The sequence below is a fragment of the Gavialis gangeticus genome, unplaced genomic scaffold (assembly GCF_001723915.1).
Source record: "Gavialis gangeticus isolate Ggan-Ray unplaced genomic scaffold, GavGan_comp1, whole genome shotgun sequence".
NCBI lineage: Eukaryota > Metazoa > Chordata > Crocodylia > Gavialidae > Gavialis > Gavialis gangeticus.
Window position 1 is genome coordinate 185,274,061 of NW_017728992.1, and position 21,786 is coordinate 185,295,846.

A 21,786-nucleotide genomic window follows, 5' to 3' on the forward strand; every position below is an offset into this window, starting at 1 on the left:
GTGAAGAATTGGTTAAAGAGTTCTGCTTTCTCCTCTGGCGCAACCACCAGATTGCCCAGCGTACTTTGCAGGGGCCCCACATTACCCGGTGCCTTCTTCATCCTCCCTATATATTTGAAAAAGGACTTTTTATTATCCTTGATCTTGGACGCTAGTCCTAGCTCTATGTCCGCCTTAGCTTTCCTGACAGCCCCCCTACAGGCCCGAGCAGAGGAGGTATACTCCTTTTTGGAGGTATACTCCCACTTTTAACCACCTGACTTCCCCACCCACTCTAGCTACCTGCTGGATGTCTTGTAAATGGCCTTCTGGGGCCCCTGTGCAGGTGCTGCCATCAGCCACAGTGACCACAGGCTCCAGGACACCACCACTGGGACCATCATCACCCTCCTGTCCCACCAGCCCTGCTGCCTCTGGGCCTGCTGTGATAGTCAGGACTGGTGGCTGTATGTCATGCTGCAGGAATGGGACAACAACCAGTGGGTCGACACATTTCAGATGACCCGGGCCACCTTTGAAGACCTGCTGTGCCACCTTCAGCCTCAGCCGGAGCACCAGGACATAGAGATGTGCCCAGCCATCCCCGCCAACATCTGCCTGCCCTGCTGCCCACACCTCCCTACCCCTTGCCCACCCCCTAGCACCACTCCAGGACATGCGCATATTTTCAGTGAAAACCTTTATTCCCCTCACACCCCACACCTGCATTCCCGCCAACCTCCTCCCTCAAGCAACAGAGCCATTCCCCACTCCCTCTGCAAAACTCAGAGCCCCTCCACCACTCTCCCCACCTGCCAACAATAAAAAAAACCCTCTCCCCAAACTGAAAACTATATACAACAGTCTCAGTCTTTGTCTGAGTCCTGGAGTGGGAAGCTGTGGGGTGGGGTGCCTGGGGTGCAGAGCCTAGAAGCAGGTGGCCAGCACCCTAATGGTGGACAGTTTCCCCATGGGTTGGTGGGCTGTGGTGAACACCAGGGGATCCTGTGGCCAGGAGGAGGTGGAGGCCTTCCCCTGAGGCCCAGGTGGGAGCTTTTGTGGGCTGGTGGCCAGGACCCAGGGCCCCTGCGGGGCTGGGGATCAGGTGTGTGGGGGGGTATGGATGTGACCTGTACTGGGCAGGCCTGGCTGGCCAATTGCTGCTGGAGAAGCTCAATATTGTGCTGTCCCGGGGCCTCCAGCTGGGCCCAGTTCTCCTGCTGCACCTGGTCCTGGGCCTCCTTCTGGGTGGTATAATAGGTGATATTTTTCTGCCACCAGCCAGCTCCTGAACCTATTTCTGTGCCTGCTCCTGCATTCCCTGGTTTTCCACCACTGCCACCACCTGCTAGAGCAGGAGGATCCAGTCCCTGGTGTACTTGCACAGCCAGCACAGCTGTGTGTCATTCCCACAGGGTCTTCTGGCCTCTTTCCCATGTCCAGATATTGGCCCTGCAGAGGCAAGAGAGAGAAGCCTTTTGTGTGACTTTGCAACATTTCAGAGATAACATGCTTTGCACCAGAGGTCCTGCGCTGCCCGGCCTCAGATCAGAGGTTGGCCATGCACAGGTGCCCAGGGACCATGGTAAGCTGTCTGGGAAGGGTTGGGCCTAGGTGGCCATCAGTCAACCCCCCGGCCTTGCTTGCTCCCCTGGGGCTGCTGGGCTTCTGGGTGCTGGCCGTAGGCAGCCTGCCTCCCGAACCCCTTCTCAGGGCAGGCCAGGCCATGCCAGGCTGCTAGCAGCAGCTGCTGCTGCAGCACAAGATCCCACACCCCTGCTCTCTCACTTCAGGCCAGCTGCACTCTGCTGCACTGCTGTAGAGCCCATGGTGCCTGAGCTCGGGACATACAGGGCTCCCAGATAACTGGGGCTAGGGGCTGGATGTGCACCCGCCCACCCTCTCCACAGTGGACCTGTCCATGGAGGTGCCATGGGCTGCCTCCCTTTCCCCCCTCAAGATGCTGCTGTTCTCCAAGCATGCCCCTGCTGCATATTGTAGAAACACAGGGCTGGAATGGACCCTGAAGGATCATCATGTCCAGTCCCCTGCATGGGCAGGGAGTGTGGGCAGAGGCCAGAAGAAGGGACTGGAGGCTCAGCTGGTGAGGCTGGAGGCTCAGCATGGGGCTCCCCATCAGTGACAGTGTCTGGCTGCACCTGGTGTCCATAGCTTGCAGTGTGCAGCAAGCAATCACCTAGCCAGGGGCCCTCCAAGGGAGCAGCTGGTGGCCGGTAGTGACATGGCCAGCCACTCCTCATGGCTTGGTTTGGGGCTAGGATGAGGGTGAGGCAGCTGTGGGCAGGGCTCCCTGACCTGCCAGTGGATGCAGCAGCTGGGGAGGTGGGTGGGGTGGGACACTGAAGGCCCGAGGTCTGCCTTCAGTGGTGTCAGGGCGGGGTGCAGGTGAGGGCTGGTGGCACTCACAAGGGTGTGGAGCTGTCCCTAAAATGTGGGACAGCTCCTGCATGAAGGGCATGGTCTTTTGGACACAACCTGACAGATGATTGAACATGGTCATGGCCACCCACTGTGCCCACAAGACCTTGACCTTCATGCAGCATTGCCACACTGACCGAGAGTGGCCTCACACATGCATCCTACCTGATATGGCCTCATAAATGTGGGCATTCGAGTGTCTGCCCCACATGAGCTGCTTCTGGATGTTGGCCCTGCCCCAGAGCACCAGGAGTTGTGCACCTCCTCCCAGGTTCAGGTGGGGGCCCAAGTGTGCAGGATGGGCATGGGCATGTGGGCAGGGCTGGGGCTTGATGAGGACAGTGTGCTGGATGTGCTCCCCTAGCCAGCTCTCTGGGCCCCAGTGTAGCTGTCCCAGACGTGCTGGCCCTGGACAGCTTCCAGCAGCACCCTGGACAGGGGCATGGCCAGGGACAGGGAGTCACACAGCAGAGGTGGTTCACCACAGTGCCTGCAGAGACAGAGCTGGGGTGGAGGAGCAGCAGGGAGCAGGTGCTGGCCCTGCTGCCATAGAGAGCAGAGCAGCATCCCTGGGGGGAATCTCAGGGCTGGGCAAGGGACGCAGTGGGCTGCAGCCCTTTGCAACACTCACCTGGGGCCAAGGAGCAGCTCTGACTAGGGGACAGGACAGGCAAAGGCTGTCCAGGGTGGCACACAGGGTCAGTTTCGCTCCTTCACAGTCCAGAACTCCTGTCCAGGCCTCTGAGCAGTGTACACCAAGGCAGGTATCAAATTTAGGTGCATTTAGCTTAAATTCACCATTTTTAAGGCGCATTAAAGGCACAGACATGTAGATGAATGTCCTTAATGCACCTTAAGTCGGGCTAATGTGCACTAAATGTGCATGTGTAGATGCTCCCTTTAGGTTCACATGGAAGGAATATTACATTCCTGGTTTCTTCTTAATAAATTGTAAACCTGCTGAGATTCCTTCTGTGGTTGATACTGGACATTTAAACTATACCAGCCAGCCTTTTCAGTTTTCAGTAACATTTTCTTTATAACTGTCTGCACTTGTAGACTCCAGGAAAATCATGTTTAGATATTAGAGCACAGATTTCTATCTGTTCCTTTTACCTTGCAAATGACTGCTTGTTCACCTGAACTGATTGGGACCATGTACTTTCCAGAAGAAAAAAAATTTAGTATTTCAGCAGCAACTCATAAATTCTTTGCCTTTAAGGCAGTGAAAAATACTGTATTCATTTGCTACTGTGTTGTGTTTATATATCACGAAAGACCAAACCAGTGTTGCTGTTCAAGATAGCTTAAGATAACAGTCTCATTATCCCCTCTGAATCATGTAAATGCCTATTATTGATGGTGACTTTTGAAGTTTTGAATTATTTTTTTGTAATTTGTGGCTTCTCTGTTTTCTTTAGGGAAAAACTTCAGCATGATACCCACACACCCAGAGCTGCTCTGTGTGCTCTGGGAGGGGGGTTGTGGTGGGCAACAGTATTTATGAATTTGGGTTGAATTTAGTGAGTAACTTTAGCGGAGAAACAGGGGTAAGGAGATTTTTAAAAATGTCAAGACATTTGGTTTCAACACCTGTTTCATGAAACATTTCATTTTGGAAATGAGAAAATATTTTTAAAATATATTTATAGGCAACTTGTAACGCTTGGAATGGCATTTTTTTTCAGTTTTAAATGACCTAAATTGAAAGAGAAAAGATTAAAGAAAGTGGTTATATTACTTAAAAACCAAATTAAACATTTTGATTCAAGTTAAATGAAGTATTTCAGTTCTCAAACTCTCCTACAGTGACACATGGGAGTTGTAGTTTGGGTTGCCTAAAAAGTGCATTTAACTTTATCTTAATTCAGTGCAAAGCTGGTTTTTTACTTGAACCCTGTAATCTGCCAAGAGCTTTCAAACTGGTAAAATATTATCTTTGACCTCATCACAGGCTCAGTAATTACGCTGTGTAGGAAATCAACAGAATGATCCGTTTGGCTTAGGTTTCCTTTTTTTTTACCTTTTACAGTTTGAGCTGCTTGAAATCAGGTTAAATCTCTATCTAATCAATAAATAAATTCCTCTTCACATTCCAAAATAAAAAAAGCAAGGAAACACAATAGGAAAGTTTCCTCATTTGCTTTTATTACTTTTTGTGAGGAGGAAAAAATTGGAATATAAACAACCTTTCCTGGAAATTAAAGCTCTCTTTTCAATAGGTGGTTAAATGAAACAATGTCAAGTTGAAGATGATATTCCTTTAATTTCTTTTCCTTTTTCCTTTTCAGAAAGGGGCTGTTTGCTGGTATAAAACTGAAGAAGAAAAAGAAAGGCGAGAAAGGGTTAACTATAGCAAACAAGGGTGCACTGGGTAAGGCCTACTAAATCAATATTAAAGCTTATTTGAATAGATGACAAGGGTGTGATCATTTTTCCCTACCCTCAGTGTGAAATCATTTGAATTGTTCCTTGAACTAATTGGTTTAGTAATTGAAAATATGAGCAGTAAATTCCTTTTAGTCCTATTAACTATGAACTCTGACAGGGTTATTGAAAGCCACTCAGAGACCCTGTGAGTTCAGAATAATGTATCTGAGTTGTGCTTAATGTTATAGAAACAGACCAGTTCTTTCTTTAAAAAGACAATGGATGTGGGAATGCCTTATCTCTTCCAGATGCACATAAAGGAGGGTCCAGGCAATTTTGAATTCTAGACAGGCCTGTGATTCCCGCCAGAAGTTCAGGTGCTGCTGGAAACCACGGGAACAAAGACGAAAGTGTGAAACCACTTTTTGTGGTTTCTGGAAGTCTCCAATAGAGTTCAGTAGCTCTAAATATGTGTGCGGTTTTAACTTTATCTAACACAGGGATTGCACATCCGTGACCCACATTGCTTCTTATTCTCCTCCTTCTCTTGCACCTCTTTTCCAAACTTACCTTTACATTTTCCTAGGTGCCTTTCTACAATGCTTCTGTTTCCTATTCCAATAGCTCTTTTACATCTTTCCCACAACGGGCATCTCAGGCAGGATGAACAAATTGAATCTCATAAATCCTAGCTGTGATATCATGCCTTGAAGTCCCTTGGGTCTGTTTGAACATGGGCCATTATCTGCTGTGTGCAATCCATGAACTATAATGTTGTACTGAGCTAAATGAAATATATATGTGCTGCAGCCCACTATTAGACAGAAACGGAAGTAGTTAACCATATGTCAAGATGTTATATTGCTAGTAGGTGTGATATCAAAGGAGGTTCACTTAGTAGGATGCAATCTTTTTTTATCAGCGACTGCTATGAGGTTCCACATAACCATGGTTATGCTTCACAGAAATACCTATCATGTTCCAAATTGCTTGCATATTTTATAGTGCATTATATTGTTGCCAATAGTGAAGTCTGCTGCACTTTTCCACGTAACTACCTGTGTCTTGGCAACTATTTAATAGATTCTCTTGTGTGAATGATTTCTGCGACATAGCTGTCATTATTCTTCATCGTCACACTCTTTATTAATGTCTTGCCTACTAAACACCTGGACTACAAGAGATACGTAAATCTCTTGCTTGAGAATTTTGTCTCCTACTGGAGCTCACAAGATCTAGCATGGAAAGAGTAAACAGAAGAAGTATGTTCCATTCTGTACAATTTTCATTTTCTGTTATGGAGTTCTCACTGGGTGATAGCTCTTCTTGATTAGTAAAAAGCAAAGAGTCCAGAGCAACTGGGGGAAAAGGTACCAAAAATATCTACTCAGATGATAGAAATTTGTGATTTTAATGAAAAAGCATTACAAAAATATTGTATGGATAAATTGAAACATGGAAGAATGCTTCAGATACAATTTATGCTGCTGAAGCTGCAGCCTTTAGCTTCAGTCAGAATTATTCTAGGGTTTGTGAAGTAGAAGTGACCCTACCCATGTGCTTGTTGACACTGGATTTATGACACAGATACCTTGTTCTGGGTGGACCCAAACCCTCAGACCCAATCACAACCTCTCCATTTGATAACAGGCAAATTTTATTGATACACAGTGATAGCACAGAAGAATAATGCAAACAATTCTATATCTACCAGTCCTAGAGCTGTTACAGAGGTAATGCATGTCTGGCCAGTATGTGAGTTTCACCCTGAGGTTCTGTCTTGAGTATCGGATGTCAGCAGCCTGGAGGTAAAAGCCCAAGGCCCACCCCTCTCAGTGGAGTGGGTAAGACAGGCTGGTGGTGTGCTCTCTGTCCATGGTGGCCTAATGTTCACCTCTTGGGGACCCTTTGCTGCTCTGAAATCCCCACCTTTGTATTCTTTCTCCTCTCTGATGACTCTTCAACTCTTGCACTGTTGATTGGTTTCCCTGTGGTTGTCATACTGTCCATGTTCTGTCCCGTCAGTGTATTCCCGTTTCACAAACCCATCACATGCACACATCCTAATTTGGTTATTTACTGGTTTCTCCTAATTTGGTGCATCTACCAAAAAAAGAAATCCCAAGGACTCTGGAGTGGGTACTGTGACCTGGTGCCAATGCTGCAGAGTCCCTTATCTCTATTTGGGTACACTGTTCATGTCTTCAATTTCCTAACCTGTGTGTCTTCGTTCTTCAGACTAAGTGGGCCTTCAAGGAATCTTTGTCACAAACAGGCATTTAGAAATCAATTAACCCTTGCCATTCCCTCTGGACCATTGTTCTAATGCAATATCTACTTTACCTACAAGCCAATTCTGAAAAGCAAGTTTCTAAACACCATTTTTTAGCCATCAGTGCTTATTTATTGAGTCTTGTTTAGCTTGCATCAGCACAGTCTCAGAGTGCCTTATCAGGCTTTACTGACTGGAGCTCCACCACTTTCCTGTGAGGCAGAGAAGTGTTATCCCATATAGAGAGAGGGTATAGAAACCCAGAAAGTTTAAAGCAGGTATTATTAAAAGCGGATGTCAAATGTTCAGTGCCTGTTTTGGGACACCTTTCAAATATGATTGAATATATCTATATAAAAATCCTATGAAGTCATTAAAAAATTCAACTTTCCCCGATAAGGAACTGACCCTTTCATACCATCAATACTTTCTCGCAAAAGCTCTTCAGTGGGACACCAAAAGCAAGGAATTTGGGTTCTGGGCACAGTGAGTCTCAGGGCTGATGTCAAATGATGCACTGCCAGGTCTTTTTAGTTTGTATTGGCGAGTTGTTAGCATAAAGGCTCCAGTTGATTGAAACTGCAAAGGAGGCAGGAGAAAAGTGGTTTCTAAGTTAGTTAGGGCCCAGATCATTAGAGTCTGAACTGGAAGTCACTCCAGACTATGGAGCATTGATAAGATATATTTTATACTGGAAACCTTACTCTAATCACTATTACGTTTCATACATGAAGAGCTTAGACATTCATTCCCTGTCAGCTTTCTGAATTATTTTGTTAATCAGGTAACCATGACGAAAGTGATGGTCTTCGCCATGAGGAGCCGCATGGACAAGAAGGAGATGGAGATTTGATGCATGATGCTGCATCTTCTTGTGGCTTTGCACCCTCAGCTCCTCTGACTAAAAGGTACAGGATAACATTTCCAAAGATTGCTCCAAAGATTCCACATCATGTCTTGGAGATGGCATTGCTGTTGGCCACCTGCTCCATGACACAAATTCTATCTCCTGACAGCACTGACCTCCCAACTACTGTACTTCTACCTAGTAGAGCAAGATGTTTTTGTAAGAAAAAATATAACAAGCTCAGATTTTCAGAATAGGCAAGTCAGTGCAGAGAAAGATTGAGGGAGAGCAAGACTAGGTTTAGGCAACTAATGAAACTGAGTTAGGGAGAACAGGATTGTCCAGAGATGCTGATCATAGGAGGAAAAAACTGAGTCCATTTCCCACTGTAGTTAACAGAAATTCTCTCCCTGGCATCAGTGAGACATGGATCCTATACCTAATGTCCAACTATGCAAAATATGTGAGCAAAGTTATTTCACATATATCATATTTGACTGAGGGAGTATTGTATATAGTTAGAAGTGTAATGGCTTGTGAATGAAGAAGGTTAAAGTTAAATAATTAGAACTGACCTTTCCATCTCAAAAGTCCATGGAAAAATTAACTGGATGAAAAGTAGACTGACATCTTCAGTGCCCCCCATCAAAAGAGAAAGCGCTTTTGCTCTAAAATGAGATTTAGTATTAGTATTGCTGTCACCATGAAATGTGCCAGTAATTACATTAAAGTGATTGCCAGTGATATAAAACAAAAAAGCAGATCTCAAAAAGAGCCACTGAACAAGTAATTTCAAGGGAAAAAAATCTCTTGAACATGTTAAAAAACTAAGATTTCCATGTTCTTGAAGGCAATGCGTAATATTCTGTTCCATTTCTTGAACAGAGCAAAACTGGAACACAAAGTTCATGAAGGGGAGGCAAAGCATCAGAATTACCAGGTGAGTCCAAAGTAATGCCCACATTTTTAACCCCCCATTTCTGAATCCAAGACTGACTTGCAGTGTATATGTTGTGTTTGTGCTCTTTAGATTGCTATAACCATCATTGAGGCCCGGCAACTGGTTGGTGAAAATATCGACCCAGTGGTGATCATAGAGATTGGGGATGAAAAGAAGCAAACGACAGTCAAAGAAGGCACAAATGCCCCATTTTACAATGAAGTATGTCCTTTTACCTTGAGCTATTTGCAATAGTGGCAAAGTGGTGATTGCTTATATTAGACTGACAGGAGATAAGCTAGGGCAGCTGAATCTTCTCCAATGAGTGAAGTCTTTTAGAAAGCCCTCCTCCGTCCTGCATCTCTCAACCTCTCTTTTTTCATGTTCCTTCCATTCTAGTCTGTGAAAGATACTAATCTCCATGTCCTATTCATAGTTTACCTTCCCATGTCTAACATTTTAAAAAAGAAGCTCAGTGAATTCTTTCTAAACTAGCGTCCAATCCATATCATCCACCCTGCATCTAAAATCGCTCCTTATACTCACTTTTGCAAGCACCATAAGTCTAACAAAAATGGTTCTTAAAACACATCAGTCCTTTAGATTTCCTAGTGTAACCTCTCCTTTCTTGCTCCACCGTTTATATTTAGAGCTCTTAAATTTAACATATATTTTAAAACAGCTAGTCAGAGGGACATGAGGAAGTATCATAGAGTTGCCCCTGTCATCAAACAGCAATCCAGATAGTGTGTGTTGATGACAACATAATTGCAATACTGATCTGTAATTTTGTTTTTCTACAGTATTTTGTGTTTGACTTTGTTGGACCTCAAGTGCATTTGTTTGACAAAATCATCAACATTTCTGTAAGTATGATGGGAAGTTTTAACAATATTTTATTAAAGGAAGATCATGTACTTTGGTCCATGGCCAAAGAGATTCCTCTCAGAGACATTATTAAAATGAACATCAATTTTGTTTCAAGTGCCAGTGATATTATAAGGTAAAATAATATTTTTTTACCAGAGAGTCCAGAGAAGAGCCACGCGCATGATCAGAGGTCAGGAAAACAGACCTTACGTCGACAGGCTGAGAGCCATGGGGCTCTTTAGTCTGGAAAAGCACAGGCTCAGGGGTGATCTGATGGCCACCTATAAGTTTATCGGGGTGACCACCAGGATCTGGGGGAACGTTTGTTCACCAGAGCGCCCCAAGGGATGATGAGGTCGAACGGTTATAAACTCCAGCAAGACCGTTTCAGGCTGGACATAAGGAAGAATTTCTTTACTGTCTGAGCCCCCAATGTCTGGAATAGCCTGCCATCGGAGGTGGTTCAAGCACCTACTTTTCAAAAGAAATTTGGATATTTATCTTGCTGGGATCCTATGACCCCAGCTGACTTCCTGCCCTTTGGGCGGGGGCTGGACTCGATGATCTTCCAAGGTCCCTTCCAGCCCTAATGTCTTTGAAATCTATGAAATATATGAAAATACTGTATTGAGGTGAAGCAGAGAAAAAGAAAACTGGCAACTGGTAATGGCATGAAGAGACTTTGAAACAACCCATGAGGAAGACGTAGTGTGAATTTTCTTGGATGGCTTCTTGAAAGTTGATGGTAAAAAGTATGTCACTTTGAGTTGAGATTTGAAGATGGCATCAAACTAATACTTTGTTCATTTGTTGAAGATTAATTTTACCTTCTAATTAGCAGAGCCATCTATTTTCTTTAGCTTTTAATTTTTCAACCTTCATGCCATGCTGACTCAGTTCACTCAGTTAAAACTTCTGGTTTATCTCAGTTTCTCAGATGCAAAAACCAAGCTTTTGTTTGAAATGTTCAGCCTTCTTATGCTTCAGCAATCCCAGTGCTAAGACCACCTTGAGTCTCAAGTATTGATTCTTATTCAGGAGGAAATGAAACGGCAGTGTAAGTCTGCTCAGCACTCTGCCGCTGGTAACTTCTCAAAGAATATGCAACACCTCAGAACAGCCTTGTTTGAAATACTGAAATGAACTAACTTCAGAAAGTAGATACATGTGATTGTTTTGTCAAATGTAGTTTCATGCAGTTGGAAAAGCTGTATAGGTCTAAAGGAATTGCTCCTCTCTGGCAGCAATGGATTCCTAAGTGGTAGATTACTGTATTATCTCACATACCACACACCCCAGAATAAGATATACACCTTGTTTTGGGAAGGCAGAAAGAAGAAAAAAGAGTTTTCCCAGAGTTCTGGCTGAATTCTAACTGCAGGGGATCCTGACTGCATGGTTGAATCCAGCTGGCTCTGCTCAGGCAAAAGCTAACGTGTTAACCATCTCGCAGACACTGGCAAATTGGCAGTACCTGTTGGCTGCTCAGTGACAAGCTACTGCTAATTCTGCAGCAGTTGTGAAAGGGTTAACACTGAAGCTGTGGCCCAGGAGGGTGAACTCCACCCCCTCCACCCTTGTGGCTGGCAGTGGGAGAAGTACAGAAGCCATTTTACAGCGTTTCCATGCTTCCATTCCTCCATTCCAGTGTCAAAAACTGGCTTCCTCATTAAAGACAAACAACCCAGTTCTGGAGGGATGATTTTTGGGGAAAATGTGTGTTTGCAATGTGGTATGTAAGTACATATGTTACAAGCATGAAGAAGCACTTTAAAATGTTGTAGAGAATGTCTCAGTTTCCAATTAGTGCTGCTGTAGCCATGAGGGTTCAAGAAATGTGCCAAAAACAAGATTTGTTTGATGGTATTTTTTATTGGATCAGCTATGTAGGAGAGATGAGAGACAAGCTTTAAGGCATAAAGCGCTATCTCCGATCTCGGACAGAAGCATTTACTGCTGCAGTTAAATGCCAGGTAACCTTTGGTGCCAAAATTACTTTTGTGAAATTTGATCCTGTAAATGAGAATAGTCACTTAAAAAAGGGCCCGGGGAGGGGAAGGCAGTAAATCCATGAAGCAATGAGGACCATTTGAAATAGATAACCTGTGTCAAAGAATAAGATTAACTGGAAGGGAAGACAGGCACTGTGACATTTCTTATGACAGTGGCATATTTCAAATGAATAATAACTGTAGATCTCACTCCCACTCTCTTCACAAGAAAGCTCCATCCTCAGGTGTTTCACATAAATAGGTGCAATGATGCTTAGAAAATACACCTAGTACCCATTGATGCCAAAAATATGTGTGTGTTTAAATTGGTTTTGGAGTTTGGGAAACACAGAAATTGGGTTAGGATTAAATCCTCCGGTTTCTATGGAGCTACATTGGCTTGTGTCACTCAAAGTGGCAGATGTTTATCCAAAACTTATATCATAGGTTCATAGGAAAGTATGGCTGAAAGGGACCTCATAAGGTCATCTCACAAGGTCATCCTGGCTCAAGGCAGGATCATCCCTCACTAAACCATTGCAGACAAGTGTCTGTCGAGCCTACTTTTGAAAGTTCTGAGCATGGATTCAACAACTAATATAGGTAGCTTGTTCCAATGTCTGAACACTCTCATAGCCAAAAGGTTCCTCAGAAACTCCAGCCTAAATTTTCCCTGCTGCAGTTTTAGGCCATTGCTCCTAGTCATGTCCCCTACAGCAACAGGGAAAAGCCCATCTCTGTTCTTTCTATAATTACCCTTCAAGGTATTTAAAGACTGCTATCAAATCCCCCCTTAATCTTCTCTTCTGCAGGCTAAATAATGCTAGTTCTTGGAGGCAAGACTTTCCTCATAAGTCTTGCCTCCAAGGCTGCATGCTTTCTTAATTTGTTCCTTGCATGCCTGGACAATACTCTTATGCTCTTCCCTAGGACTATGACCAAGTTCCCACTTTTTATAGGATTCCTTTTAAGTTTCAGCTCCTTGAAGTTATCGGTGTCTAGCCAGGCTGATCTCCTATTACATATCCTATTCTTCTGCCTCATGGGGATAGTTTGTTCCTGCACCCTTAAAAGAGTACAGCCAGCTCTCCTGGACTCTTATCCCAAGAGATACTGTTTACCAGGTCCCTGAGTTTAAGTTTGATTTTCTGAAGTCTGGTGCCCTTATTCTGGTGTTCTCCTTCCTTCCACCCCTTAGGACCTTGAACCCTATCATTTTGCGGTCATCATCACCCAAGTTACCTTCTATCTGGACATTCTCAACCAATTCCTCCCTGTTTGTGAGCAGTAAGTTGAGAAGTGTTTCCCCCTTTGTTAGCCTCTCTTATCTGAATTAACATGTTATCCCCAGCACACTCCAGGAACTTGCTGGACTGCTTTTGCACTGCTGTGTTTCTCTCCCAACAGATGCCACAATAATTAAAGTCCCCCCGTTGACCAAGTCCTGTGAGTTGGAAGCTTCCATCTCTTGTATGAAGAAGGCATCAAACCTACTCTTGGTTTGGAGGCCTGCAGGAGACACCTACCATTACATCCCTCCTGCTGCTTCCCCTGACCTTTACTCAGAGGTTTCAATATGCCTAGTTTCCATTTCATATTGCACCTCTGAACATGTGTATATCACCTTTATATATAGGGCAGCACCTCCTCCTTTTCCCCCCGCCTATCTTTCCTGAACAAGCTGTGCCTATCTACTGCTGTACTCCAGTCATATGAACTATCCCACTGTACCTCTATAATCCCAGTTACATGATAGCTCTGTGATTGTATTAGGACCTCCAATTCTTCCAGTTTGTTTGTTCTCCACACTTCTCACATTAGCGTATAAACATTTTAAGTATATGACAGTCCTGTCATTGCCCTGAGAACATTGCTAAGGTTTCCATTATTGTTTTCCTTTACTAAGTTTTTATCCTGGTCTCCAGGCTTTTTACTTACCTCTGGGCATTTGTCTCCATCCCCCAGTGAATCTAGGTTAACTTTCCACTCTTTGTCAGGTGGACCCTGCTTCTTCCCAGCAGTCCATCTTCCTGGAAAACCACCGCATGGTCAAAGTAGTCCAAGCCCTGCTGGTAACACCATCTATGCATGCCCCATTTTTCTGTTATATAGAGTGAGGTTACATATGACACTTAGACCATATTAAGGGTACTTAAAACATGAGCATCCACATATCAAAGCTTGTTAACCCATGCTAAGTGTCCTCCGAGTACCTCAAAGTTATGCAAGGTTTAAATCCGGGCCATGATCATGTTAGGTAATCTTGGTCTGTTCCACCAAGATAAAATTTGCAGTCCTTTCTAGGACAAGGGTGGACAGTTATTTTACATGGAGGGCCACTTAATGAGGTTTGGTGAGCTTTTGAGGGCCGCGTGGGTAGCCCCACCCCTTGATTGTTGCCCTGCCCCCTGGCTGCCATCTTGGGACCGGAAGTTTCAATACGGACAAGTGCAGGGTGCTGCACTTGGGCAGTAGGAACCAGCAGCACACTTACACAATGGGGAACTCCCTACTCGAGAGCACGGAGGCAGAAAGAGATCTTGGAGTCATTATTGACTCCAAGATGAACATGGGCCGACAATGCGAGGTCATGGTTGGCAGGGCTAACCGGACCTTGTCGTGCATCCACAGGTGCATCTCGAGTAGAGCCAAGGAGGTGATCCTCCCCCTCTACGCGACGCTGGTCAGGCCACAGCTGGAGTATTGTGTCCAGTTCTGTGCGCCCCATTTCAAGAGGGATGTGGACAACATGGAGAGGGTCCAGAGGAGGGCCACCCGCATGATCCGGGGACAACAGGGCAGACCCTACAGTGAGAGACTGCGGGACCTGAACCTATTCAGCCTCCACAAGAGAAGGCTGAGGGGGGACCTGGTGACCGTCTATAGACTCACTAGGGGGGACCAGAAGGGTTTGGGGGAGACGCTGTTTCCCCTAGCGCCCGCTGGCATAACAAGGAGTAATGGGCACAAGTTGATGGAGAGGAGGTATAGATTGGACATCCGCAAAAACTACTTCACAGTTAGGGTGGCTAGGAGCTGGAACCAACTTCCAAGGGAAGTGGTGCTGGCCCCTACCCTGGGGGTCTTTAAGAAGAGGCTGGATGCCTACCTGGCTGGACTCATTTGAGGCCTGTTTCTTGTTTTGGGGTTTTTGTTGTTCTCCCGCCCTGGCGGGGGGTTGGGCTAGATGATCTACTAGGTCCCTTCCGACCCTTAATCTATGAAACTATGAAACTATGAAGTCTCACCCATAATCCCTGATGTTTGCCACTGGAAATGCTTCCCCTTGCCTCCCGGAAATACTCCTTTTGGGGGGGGGGGTGCCATCTTAGAACCAGAAAAAAACAAATCATACAATAGAAGTCAAACACCTACTACAACATATTTTAATTTTATTACAAAAAATATTTTTGTCATGATTTGCGTTTGCATACCATATATAGAAGTGATTGCATAATAACTCAAAAATAAATTCTTAGTCTTGTATATTGTGTGGGGTTCTGTGATTGGGGTGTGTGTGGGGTTGTGTGTGTGCATATGTGTATACTGGCACGTGGGTGTGTGTGTATGCTGGGGTGTGTATGTGGGGGCAATTTGTGAGGGGGTGTGGCTGCATGTGGGGGGCAATAGAATATGTTGGGGGGTTGTGTATATGTGGGGGATTGTGGAGGCAGTGTGTGGGTATGTGGCAATTGTGGGGTGTGAGGGAAAGTGGGGACCCCCTGCACTCCCCCCCCATGGCACAGCAGCAGTAGGCAGGGGTGCATGAGGGCTCATGGCCAGCACAGGCACTGGTGGCCAGTGGTGTGCAGCTCCGGCCAGCTCTGCACATCTAAGTGTGCAAGGGTACAGCCCCTGCTGGGTCATTTCTACCACCAGCACTTCCCACTGCGCATGCGCAGCTCCCACACTTGCGCACCATGCTGGAGCCAGCTCTCTGCCACCGCTTCCTGCTGCTTAGGCCCCAGGAGCCTGTGGGGAAGCAGGGGCCAGGACTCCCCTCCACTTCCAGTGGAGCTCCAGGACCTGTGCAGCAACTAATGTAACTGAATTTGTACTGGTGTAAATATGTATGTTTGGCCAGAGCTTATTTAATTGCTCCAATCTATGCAGTTTTAACTTAAGAACTTCTTACTTATTGGAGGTTGTAATTTAGTTTACATGCCCTGCAATATAAAACGAAGCTACACAGTTCCACTGTTTTTTCAATTTCTAAATAGATGTATCTAAAGTGACATCAAGAATGTTTGTAGGCTGTCTCAAAAGTGGCTAGGTCTGTCTGGGGCTAGTTATGACCCCCAGTGGTTGCTTTTTTTACCTGCGTCCTTGGGAAAGGTGTAAGGACAAATGATCTTACCCTGTAACATACATTTCTTCAATAGGTTATGCACAACAAGCTGATTGGGAGCTTGCTAATTGGTTCCTTTAAGGTGGACCTGGGGACAGTGTATAACCAGCCAGGTAGGCGATGTGTTGTTTTCTTTCACTTTTGTTAAATCCGTGGTTTTCTCAGTTGTTTGTTTCATCCAATTCCTGGACTGTCTTTCTCTAGGACCATCACATAGTAATGAAGGTGGTCAAATTTTGGACGAGGCTACCTAGAGAAGTTGTGGAATTTCCATTCTTGGAAATTTTCAAGAGCAGGTTAGACAGACACTGGACTGGGATGGTTTAGTTGGGCAAGATCCTGCCTTGAGCAGGGGGCTGGACTAGATGACCTCATGAGATCCTTTTCAATGCTACTTTCCTATGATCCTAACAGGTGAAGGGCCAAGTTTTCAGAAGAATTCTTGTCTTATCTAGGCTCCAGAGTAGTACCTTGGTGGGGGTTTTTTTGTTTTTTGTTTGTCTGGGTTTTCTTTGGGGAAGGGCAGGGGGGAAGAGCATTTCATATCACAAATCTTTTGAAAATCTGACCCATAAGTGCTATTGTGAAAGCTACAGAATACTAGGCCCACGGGTACATCTGGCCCTTATTTCAATTACTCAAGGGAGGAGTTCTTTGGAAATCTGGTCCCATTTGTGGGTGCTGAGCCCTGGGTGCCCCCAGGAGAGAATGAGGGAAATAGAGAGGAGTCTGGGAGAGAGGCAGAGAGAGACTGAAAAGCAGGAGAAGGGGGAAACAGGAAAGAAAGACCGAAGGAAGAGACAAAGAGAGAACAAAGAGAGAATCAGCACCTCTAAATCTGTTCAGTGCTTCTTGAAGTTAGAAACTAAAACAACCAACCCTGGAAAAAATGTTCATAGCACCTATATATTTCTGACCAGAAAACATTTATCTGTCTGAGCTCCTCTCAGTCTGTAGAAAGATTGTAAGCGCCTACATCCAAGTGATTTCACTGGCAGTTAGGGGCCTAAAAACCTTTATGGCTCTGGCTTTAAATATCTTTACCTGTGACTTCTGCCACAGACTTCCTGTAGCAAAGTCACATAGGAAGTCTGGCAGAATGGCAGTGCAGCAAAGTCTCTTCAATGGCAGGCTAACCACTGTAGCCACTGAACCATCTGGCCCAGTTCACCTGGGAAGGGAATTGCTGAGGCCATTTTGTAAAGCTATAGATAAAACATTGGTATTGTGAAGTTGTAAGAAAACAGAGGAATATGTGTAAATGAGAGAGACAAATGGAAGAGACGGATGGCCCAAGGACTGCAATTCCTTTGTTTCACTCTCAGATGCATGCACAGACAGACATACCATCATCCCTTTACTGGACTATGGTATAAAAACACTCTATAGAATTGCCTCAGGGGCTTCCCTCTATCACATATTCCTTTGACATAGTTAAACAAGAAGGGGTGATGACTGTCTGTGCCAATCAGGAAAACCTGGCTACAACCCTACTGAAAGAAGCCATGTTTAAACAGGACACCAGGTCTGGTTTGGAGAGGGCCATAACAACTCCTGCATCTGGCACTGAAAGTCTCTGGTAGATTTACCTTTCAGCCTCTTCTCTGGATGCTTTCCACTTCTTCACCTGTTCACCCCTTTGCTTCTGAATCAACTGCAGTGCTTGTGTCTTGTTTTCAGTTCCCAGCTAGGATTTGGCTGTTGGCAACACTAAGCTCTAATCCAGGGGCGGGCAGTTATTTTGGCTGGATAGCCACTTAGTGAGTTTTGGTGTCCTCTCAAGGGCTAAATCTCTCTCTTTCTCTCTCTCCTTCCCTGGAGCTGTAGCATGCCCCGATCCCCAGTCTCTCTTTCTCGCTCCATCCCTTCCCCCCAACTCCTCACCCAGAGCTGTAGCAAGCCCCAATCCTCTCTTACCCTCCCTGGAGCTGCAGCATGCTCAGATCCCCCACCTCTCTCTCTTCCCTCAACCCCCACATCCTTGACCTAGAACCTATCAGCCCTGTCTGCAGCTTAGACCACCACCCACCTGGTGCAGAGCATGCAGCCGCCAGCATCAGCTGTGGACGCAGTCGGCAGGTTCCCGGGTGGAGATTGGAGCATCCATCCAGGTCAGCAGCTGATGCTGCCACATCAGCACTGGACAGAAGCCGTCCTGCCCACACACCTGGCACAGTGGAAACAGTTTTAACCCCCAACTCAGCACCATGTGCTGCCCACAGGTGGGATCTCATGAGTTGGCAGCTGCCCACCTGCAGGCCAGATATAATCAGTTGGTGAGCTGGATCTGGCCCATGGGCTGTATTTTGCCTACCCATGCCCTAATCATTCTTCAAACTGCTCTCATTGAATAAAGCTGCCTTCCCTAGTTTTTTCCTTGGACAGGCTTAAATTTCAGCCAGTTCCCACTGAGCATTTCTGACTGCTCCTCTGAGCCCCTGATGAAAATGGGTTTCTGCTCAGATTTCTCTCCCTTCATCATGTAGACATACTATAGATGTGCACAGCCCCCATTGCTAGTTATACAGGCTGAACACAACGTTGGCTTATCGATATCATCTTTCTGTTTTACAGGAACCTTGCCTTCCAGTCACCCTATACCATTGTTATCACATGTAAATATACTTCTCAATCAAGTGTTTCCAGTGTTATTCTCATGAAAGGGCAAACCCTGTCAGCAGTGTTCTCATGATTAATGGTTAAGCTTCTCTCCAAGTATTTTTGTAGGCTGCATCTCTAAGAACTGAGCCTCCAAAGCTTTCCTGCATGATGATTCAGCTCATGTATTTTGCAGGTCATCAGTTTTGTGATAAGTGGGCCCTTCTCACAGACCCTGCTGACATTAGAACAGGAGCCAAGGGATACCTGAAGTGTGATATCAGTGTTGCTGGAAAAGGAGACACGTTACAAGCCACACAGAAAATAAGCGATGCTGAAGAGCAGATTGAAAAGTATTGGAACAATCCTTTTACTTTGCTTCTACCACCAAAGTGCCCCAGACAATCCACCTAATGTCTCATGCTCCTTGTTTGATAGCATTCATGCCTTGCCTTTCTGATCTGGGATTAGCAGATGCCTGTGGGTGTTTAGCTGTTTGATTTGCTGGAGGGGAGTTCTTTATTCCACTACCAAATGAAAGAGAGTGGTAGAGTCAGCTTCCTGCTTCTGATGGAGTTTACTCTTCTCAGACCCTACTAAGTGCTAAATCTTCCCTGTCAGAAATGCCTTTACCCAGGGGCTATTTGAAGTATTTCTGATGAGGAACCGTTTTGCTTGCAGAACGTGCAAAACTGTAGTAGAGTTCAGGAGTCTGAAGTTAAAAAAAAAAAAAAAAAAGGTTTAGAGGCAGGATACTCCTTAGCTTCCTATCATATGTATGTGCATGTGAATATATTCATACATACATATACAGCAAAGATGCTATTGCAAGTTACTTAAGTTGAACAGGGCACTGCATTATCTATACAGTAATTCTATTGTTTAGGAGCAGTTTTAATATTTCTAAGCAGGAGCACTTTGTAGACATCTATTTGTCAAGCAGTAACTGGAAACCTTTTTAAGGTGGAGAAACAAATGCACATCCCAAATTCCCAATTCCTTCCCACTTTTCTTCTCTGGTACAAGGTATTTGCCAGGCTAAACTGGAAAATATTTTAACCACTTGTAGAATGCATTTTTGGAATAATTTAATCTTGCCCAGCTGAATTCACAGTCTTAGGGAAATGACTTTCTTTTTTTCTTGTAGGAACCTCTTGATTCCCAAAGGATTTCCATCTGAAAGAGCTTGGGCTAGATTTTATGTGAGAATCTATAAAGCAGAGGGCCTCCCAAAGATGAACTCCAGCATCATGGCCAACGTTACCAAAGCGTTCATAGGCGACAGTAAGGACCTTGTGGATCCATACGTGGTGGTCATGTTTGCAGGTCAAATGGTAAATGGGATCATATTGATCACAAGAGTTGGGCCTTCTTCTCTCTCCACTGAGTAACCTTCAGGATTTAAGGCTGATGCACTTTTATTCAATGTTTTGCCGTCAACAAGAATTCCTCAGTCCCCAAATTGCTGTGAAAATCAGGGACTGATTACCAGTGGTATACTAGTAGATTCAGCCTCAGCTAGACCTACAGAAAATAAAATCCTTTAGTGTTCTGTAACAGGGGGCCTACCGGGGCTGATCTCCATGTGACCTGCCCACCTGTTCTTAGGCAAACCGCCCTCCTTCTCGCCTGCCATGCCTTGGTCTTAATTGATTAATTAATAAATGTAATTAGGCAGGAGGCTGCCCATTTACTGCCCTGCTACTAGGGGGTGCTATCTGCAGCTCCATTCCTCCCCTACACTGCAGCCCAAGCCTCGCTGATGACATCATGATGTTCTCGTATGTACTAGTCCCCCACGATGGGGCCCCGAATCCTACTGTAGAACCCCACCTGGGTTCCTCCCTTCAGGCAGACTCTGCTGCCATCATACCAGGCCATATATCGCCCTGCCATTGGCTCCCCTTTGGGTGTGGTCCCCTCACTGGGACCTTTGGCTCACTCTAGCCCTGGCCCACCTCCAGGCCAGTCGTGACCCCAGGCCCCTAGTTCTTGGGCGTCCCTCTCGGTGGGCCTCCTTGCCCTTCTGACCCCCCTGGTCCTGGCCCCTGCCTGGGCCAGTCAGGGGAAGCTCTGGCAGGCCCTGATGTATGACCCATACTCTTATCTCAGGGTCCCCCTCTCTGGGTCCTCCATAATGGAAGTGGGGAGCTGGGGTACCTCACACCATGACTGGTGCCTCAGGGTCTCACAGGGGACTTTAACTCCCACCCTGGGCAGCAGGTCATGGTGCTATGACTAGTGTTATCTTTGACCCACACTCTGCCTCCGAACAGTGGAGGACTTATTGGGGTCAGGACTCAGCTCTCGCTCTCTCTGGCTGATCCCCCTCTCCCTTCACAGGGCTCTACATTGCCCTCTCTGGGGCTTCTGATCACTGGCCTCTCTCGCTGTGGTTCCACAGTGCTGGCCCCCTCTCGACTGGGGCTCCTCAGCATGGCCCCCTCTCAACTGGGGCTCAGATGTTATATTTGACCCAAACTCTGCCTCCCAGCATTGGAAGACTTACTGGAGTCAGGACTCAGCTCTCTTGCCCTCTGGCTGAGCCCCCCTCACACTGGGGGCTCCACAGTGCTGGCCCCCCTCATACTGGGGGCTCCAGACCGCTCATAATGCCCCCTTTACTCAGGGTCTCAGGGCTTCCCTCCACAGGTGGGCTCAGGTGGCCGTAGCCATGCCTGGCCCCAACTCTCCTTCCCGGGGTCTCAAACCCCCGCAGGGCTCAGGCAGCCTTGGCCACACCTGGCCTCCAACTCTCCTCCTCAGAGCTTTCACCCCCACAACTACCTCCAGTGTACTGTGACCCACCCAAAGGTGAGGGCTAGGGGTTAAGGTGCCCCAACCCACCTTTCACTAGGTGGATCACTGGCCTGGCATTTCCTGGGGGCTCCCACGCCACTGGGAGCCCCACCAGGCCACCCACTCCTGGCAGGGTGTAGTTTCCGGTCATACCCAGGACCAGGAGCCTCCTACCATCCCCTACAGTTCCTTCCTTACCTCCAGATGAAACTCAGCAGCCTTCCAACCAGGCAATGTTGTTGCCTCTCCTCCAGCGGCCGAACTGCCTCATTTACGTAGGCAGCCCTGAGCCTAAAATGGCTGCCCCCATTAGGCACCTGGAGGCTGCCAGCT

At 46.2% G+C, this 21,786-nt stretch overlaps 1 protein-coding gene across 1 annotated transcript in view; it reads left to right on the plus strand.

The window, feature by feature from the left end:
* The window catches only part of FER1L6 (fer-1 like family member 6), a 126,594-nt gene that overhangs the window by 1,627 nt on the left and 103,181 nt on the right, over window positions 1-21,786 (plus strand). The window contains exons 2-9 of the mRNA XM_019519545.1: window positions 4,710-4,792; window positions 7,845-7,968; window positions 8,793-8,847; window positions 8,938-9,069; window positions 9,651-9,713; window positions 16,091-16,169; window positions 18,851-19,007; window positions 19,802-19,988. Of these exons, the coding sequence (XP_019375090.1) occupies window positions 4,710-4,792; window positions 7,845-7,968; window positions 8,793-8,847; window positions 8,938-9,069; window positions 9,651-9,713; window positions 16,091-16,169; window positions 18,851-19,007; window positions 19,802-19,988 (880 nt within the window). The remainder of the gene's footprint in view (window positions 1-4,709; window positions 4,793-7,844; window positions 7,969-8,792; window positions 8,848-8,937; window positions 9,070-9,650; window positions 9,714-16,090; window positions 16,170-18,850; window positions 19,008-19,801; window positions 19,989-21,786) is intronic.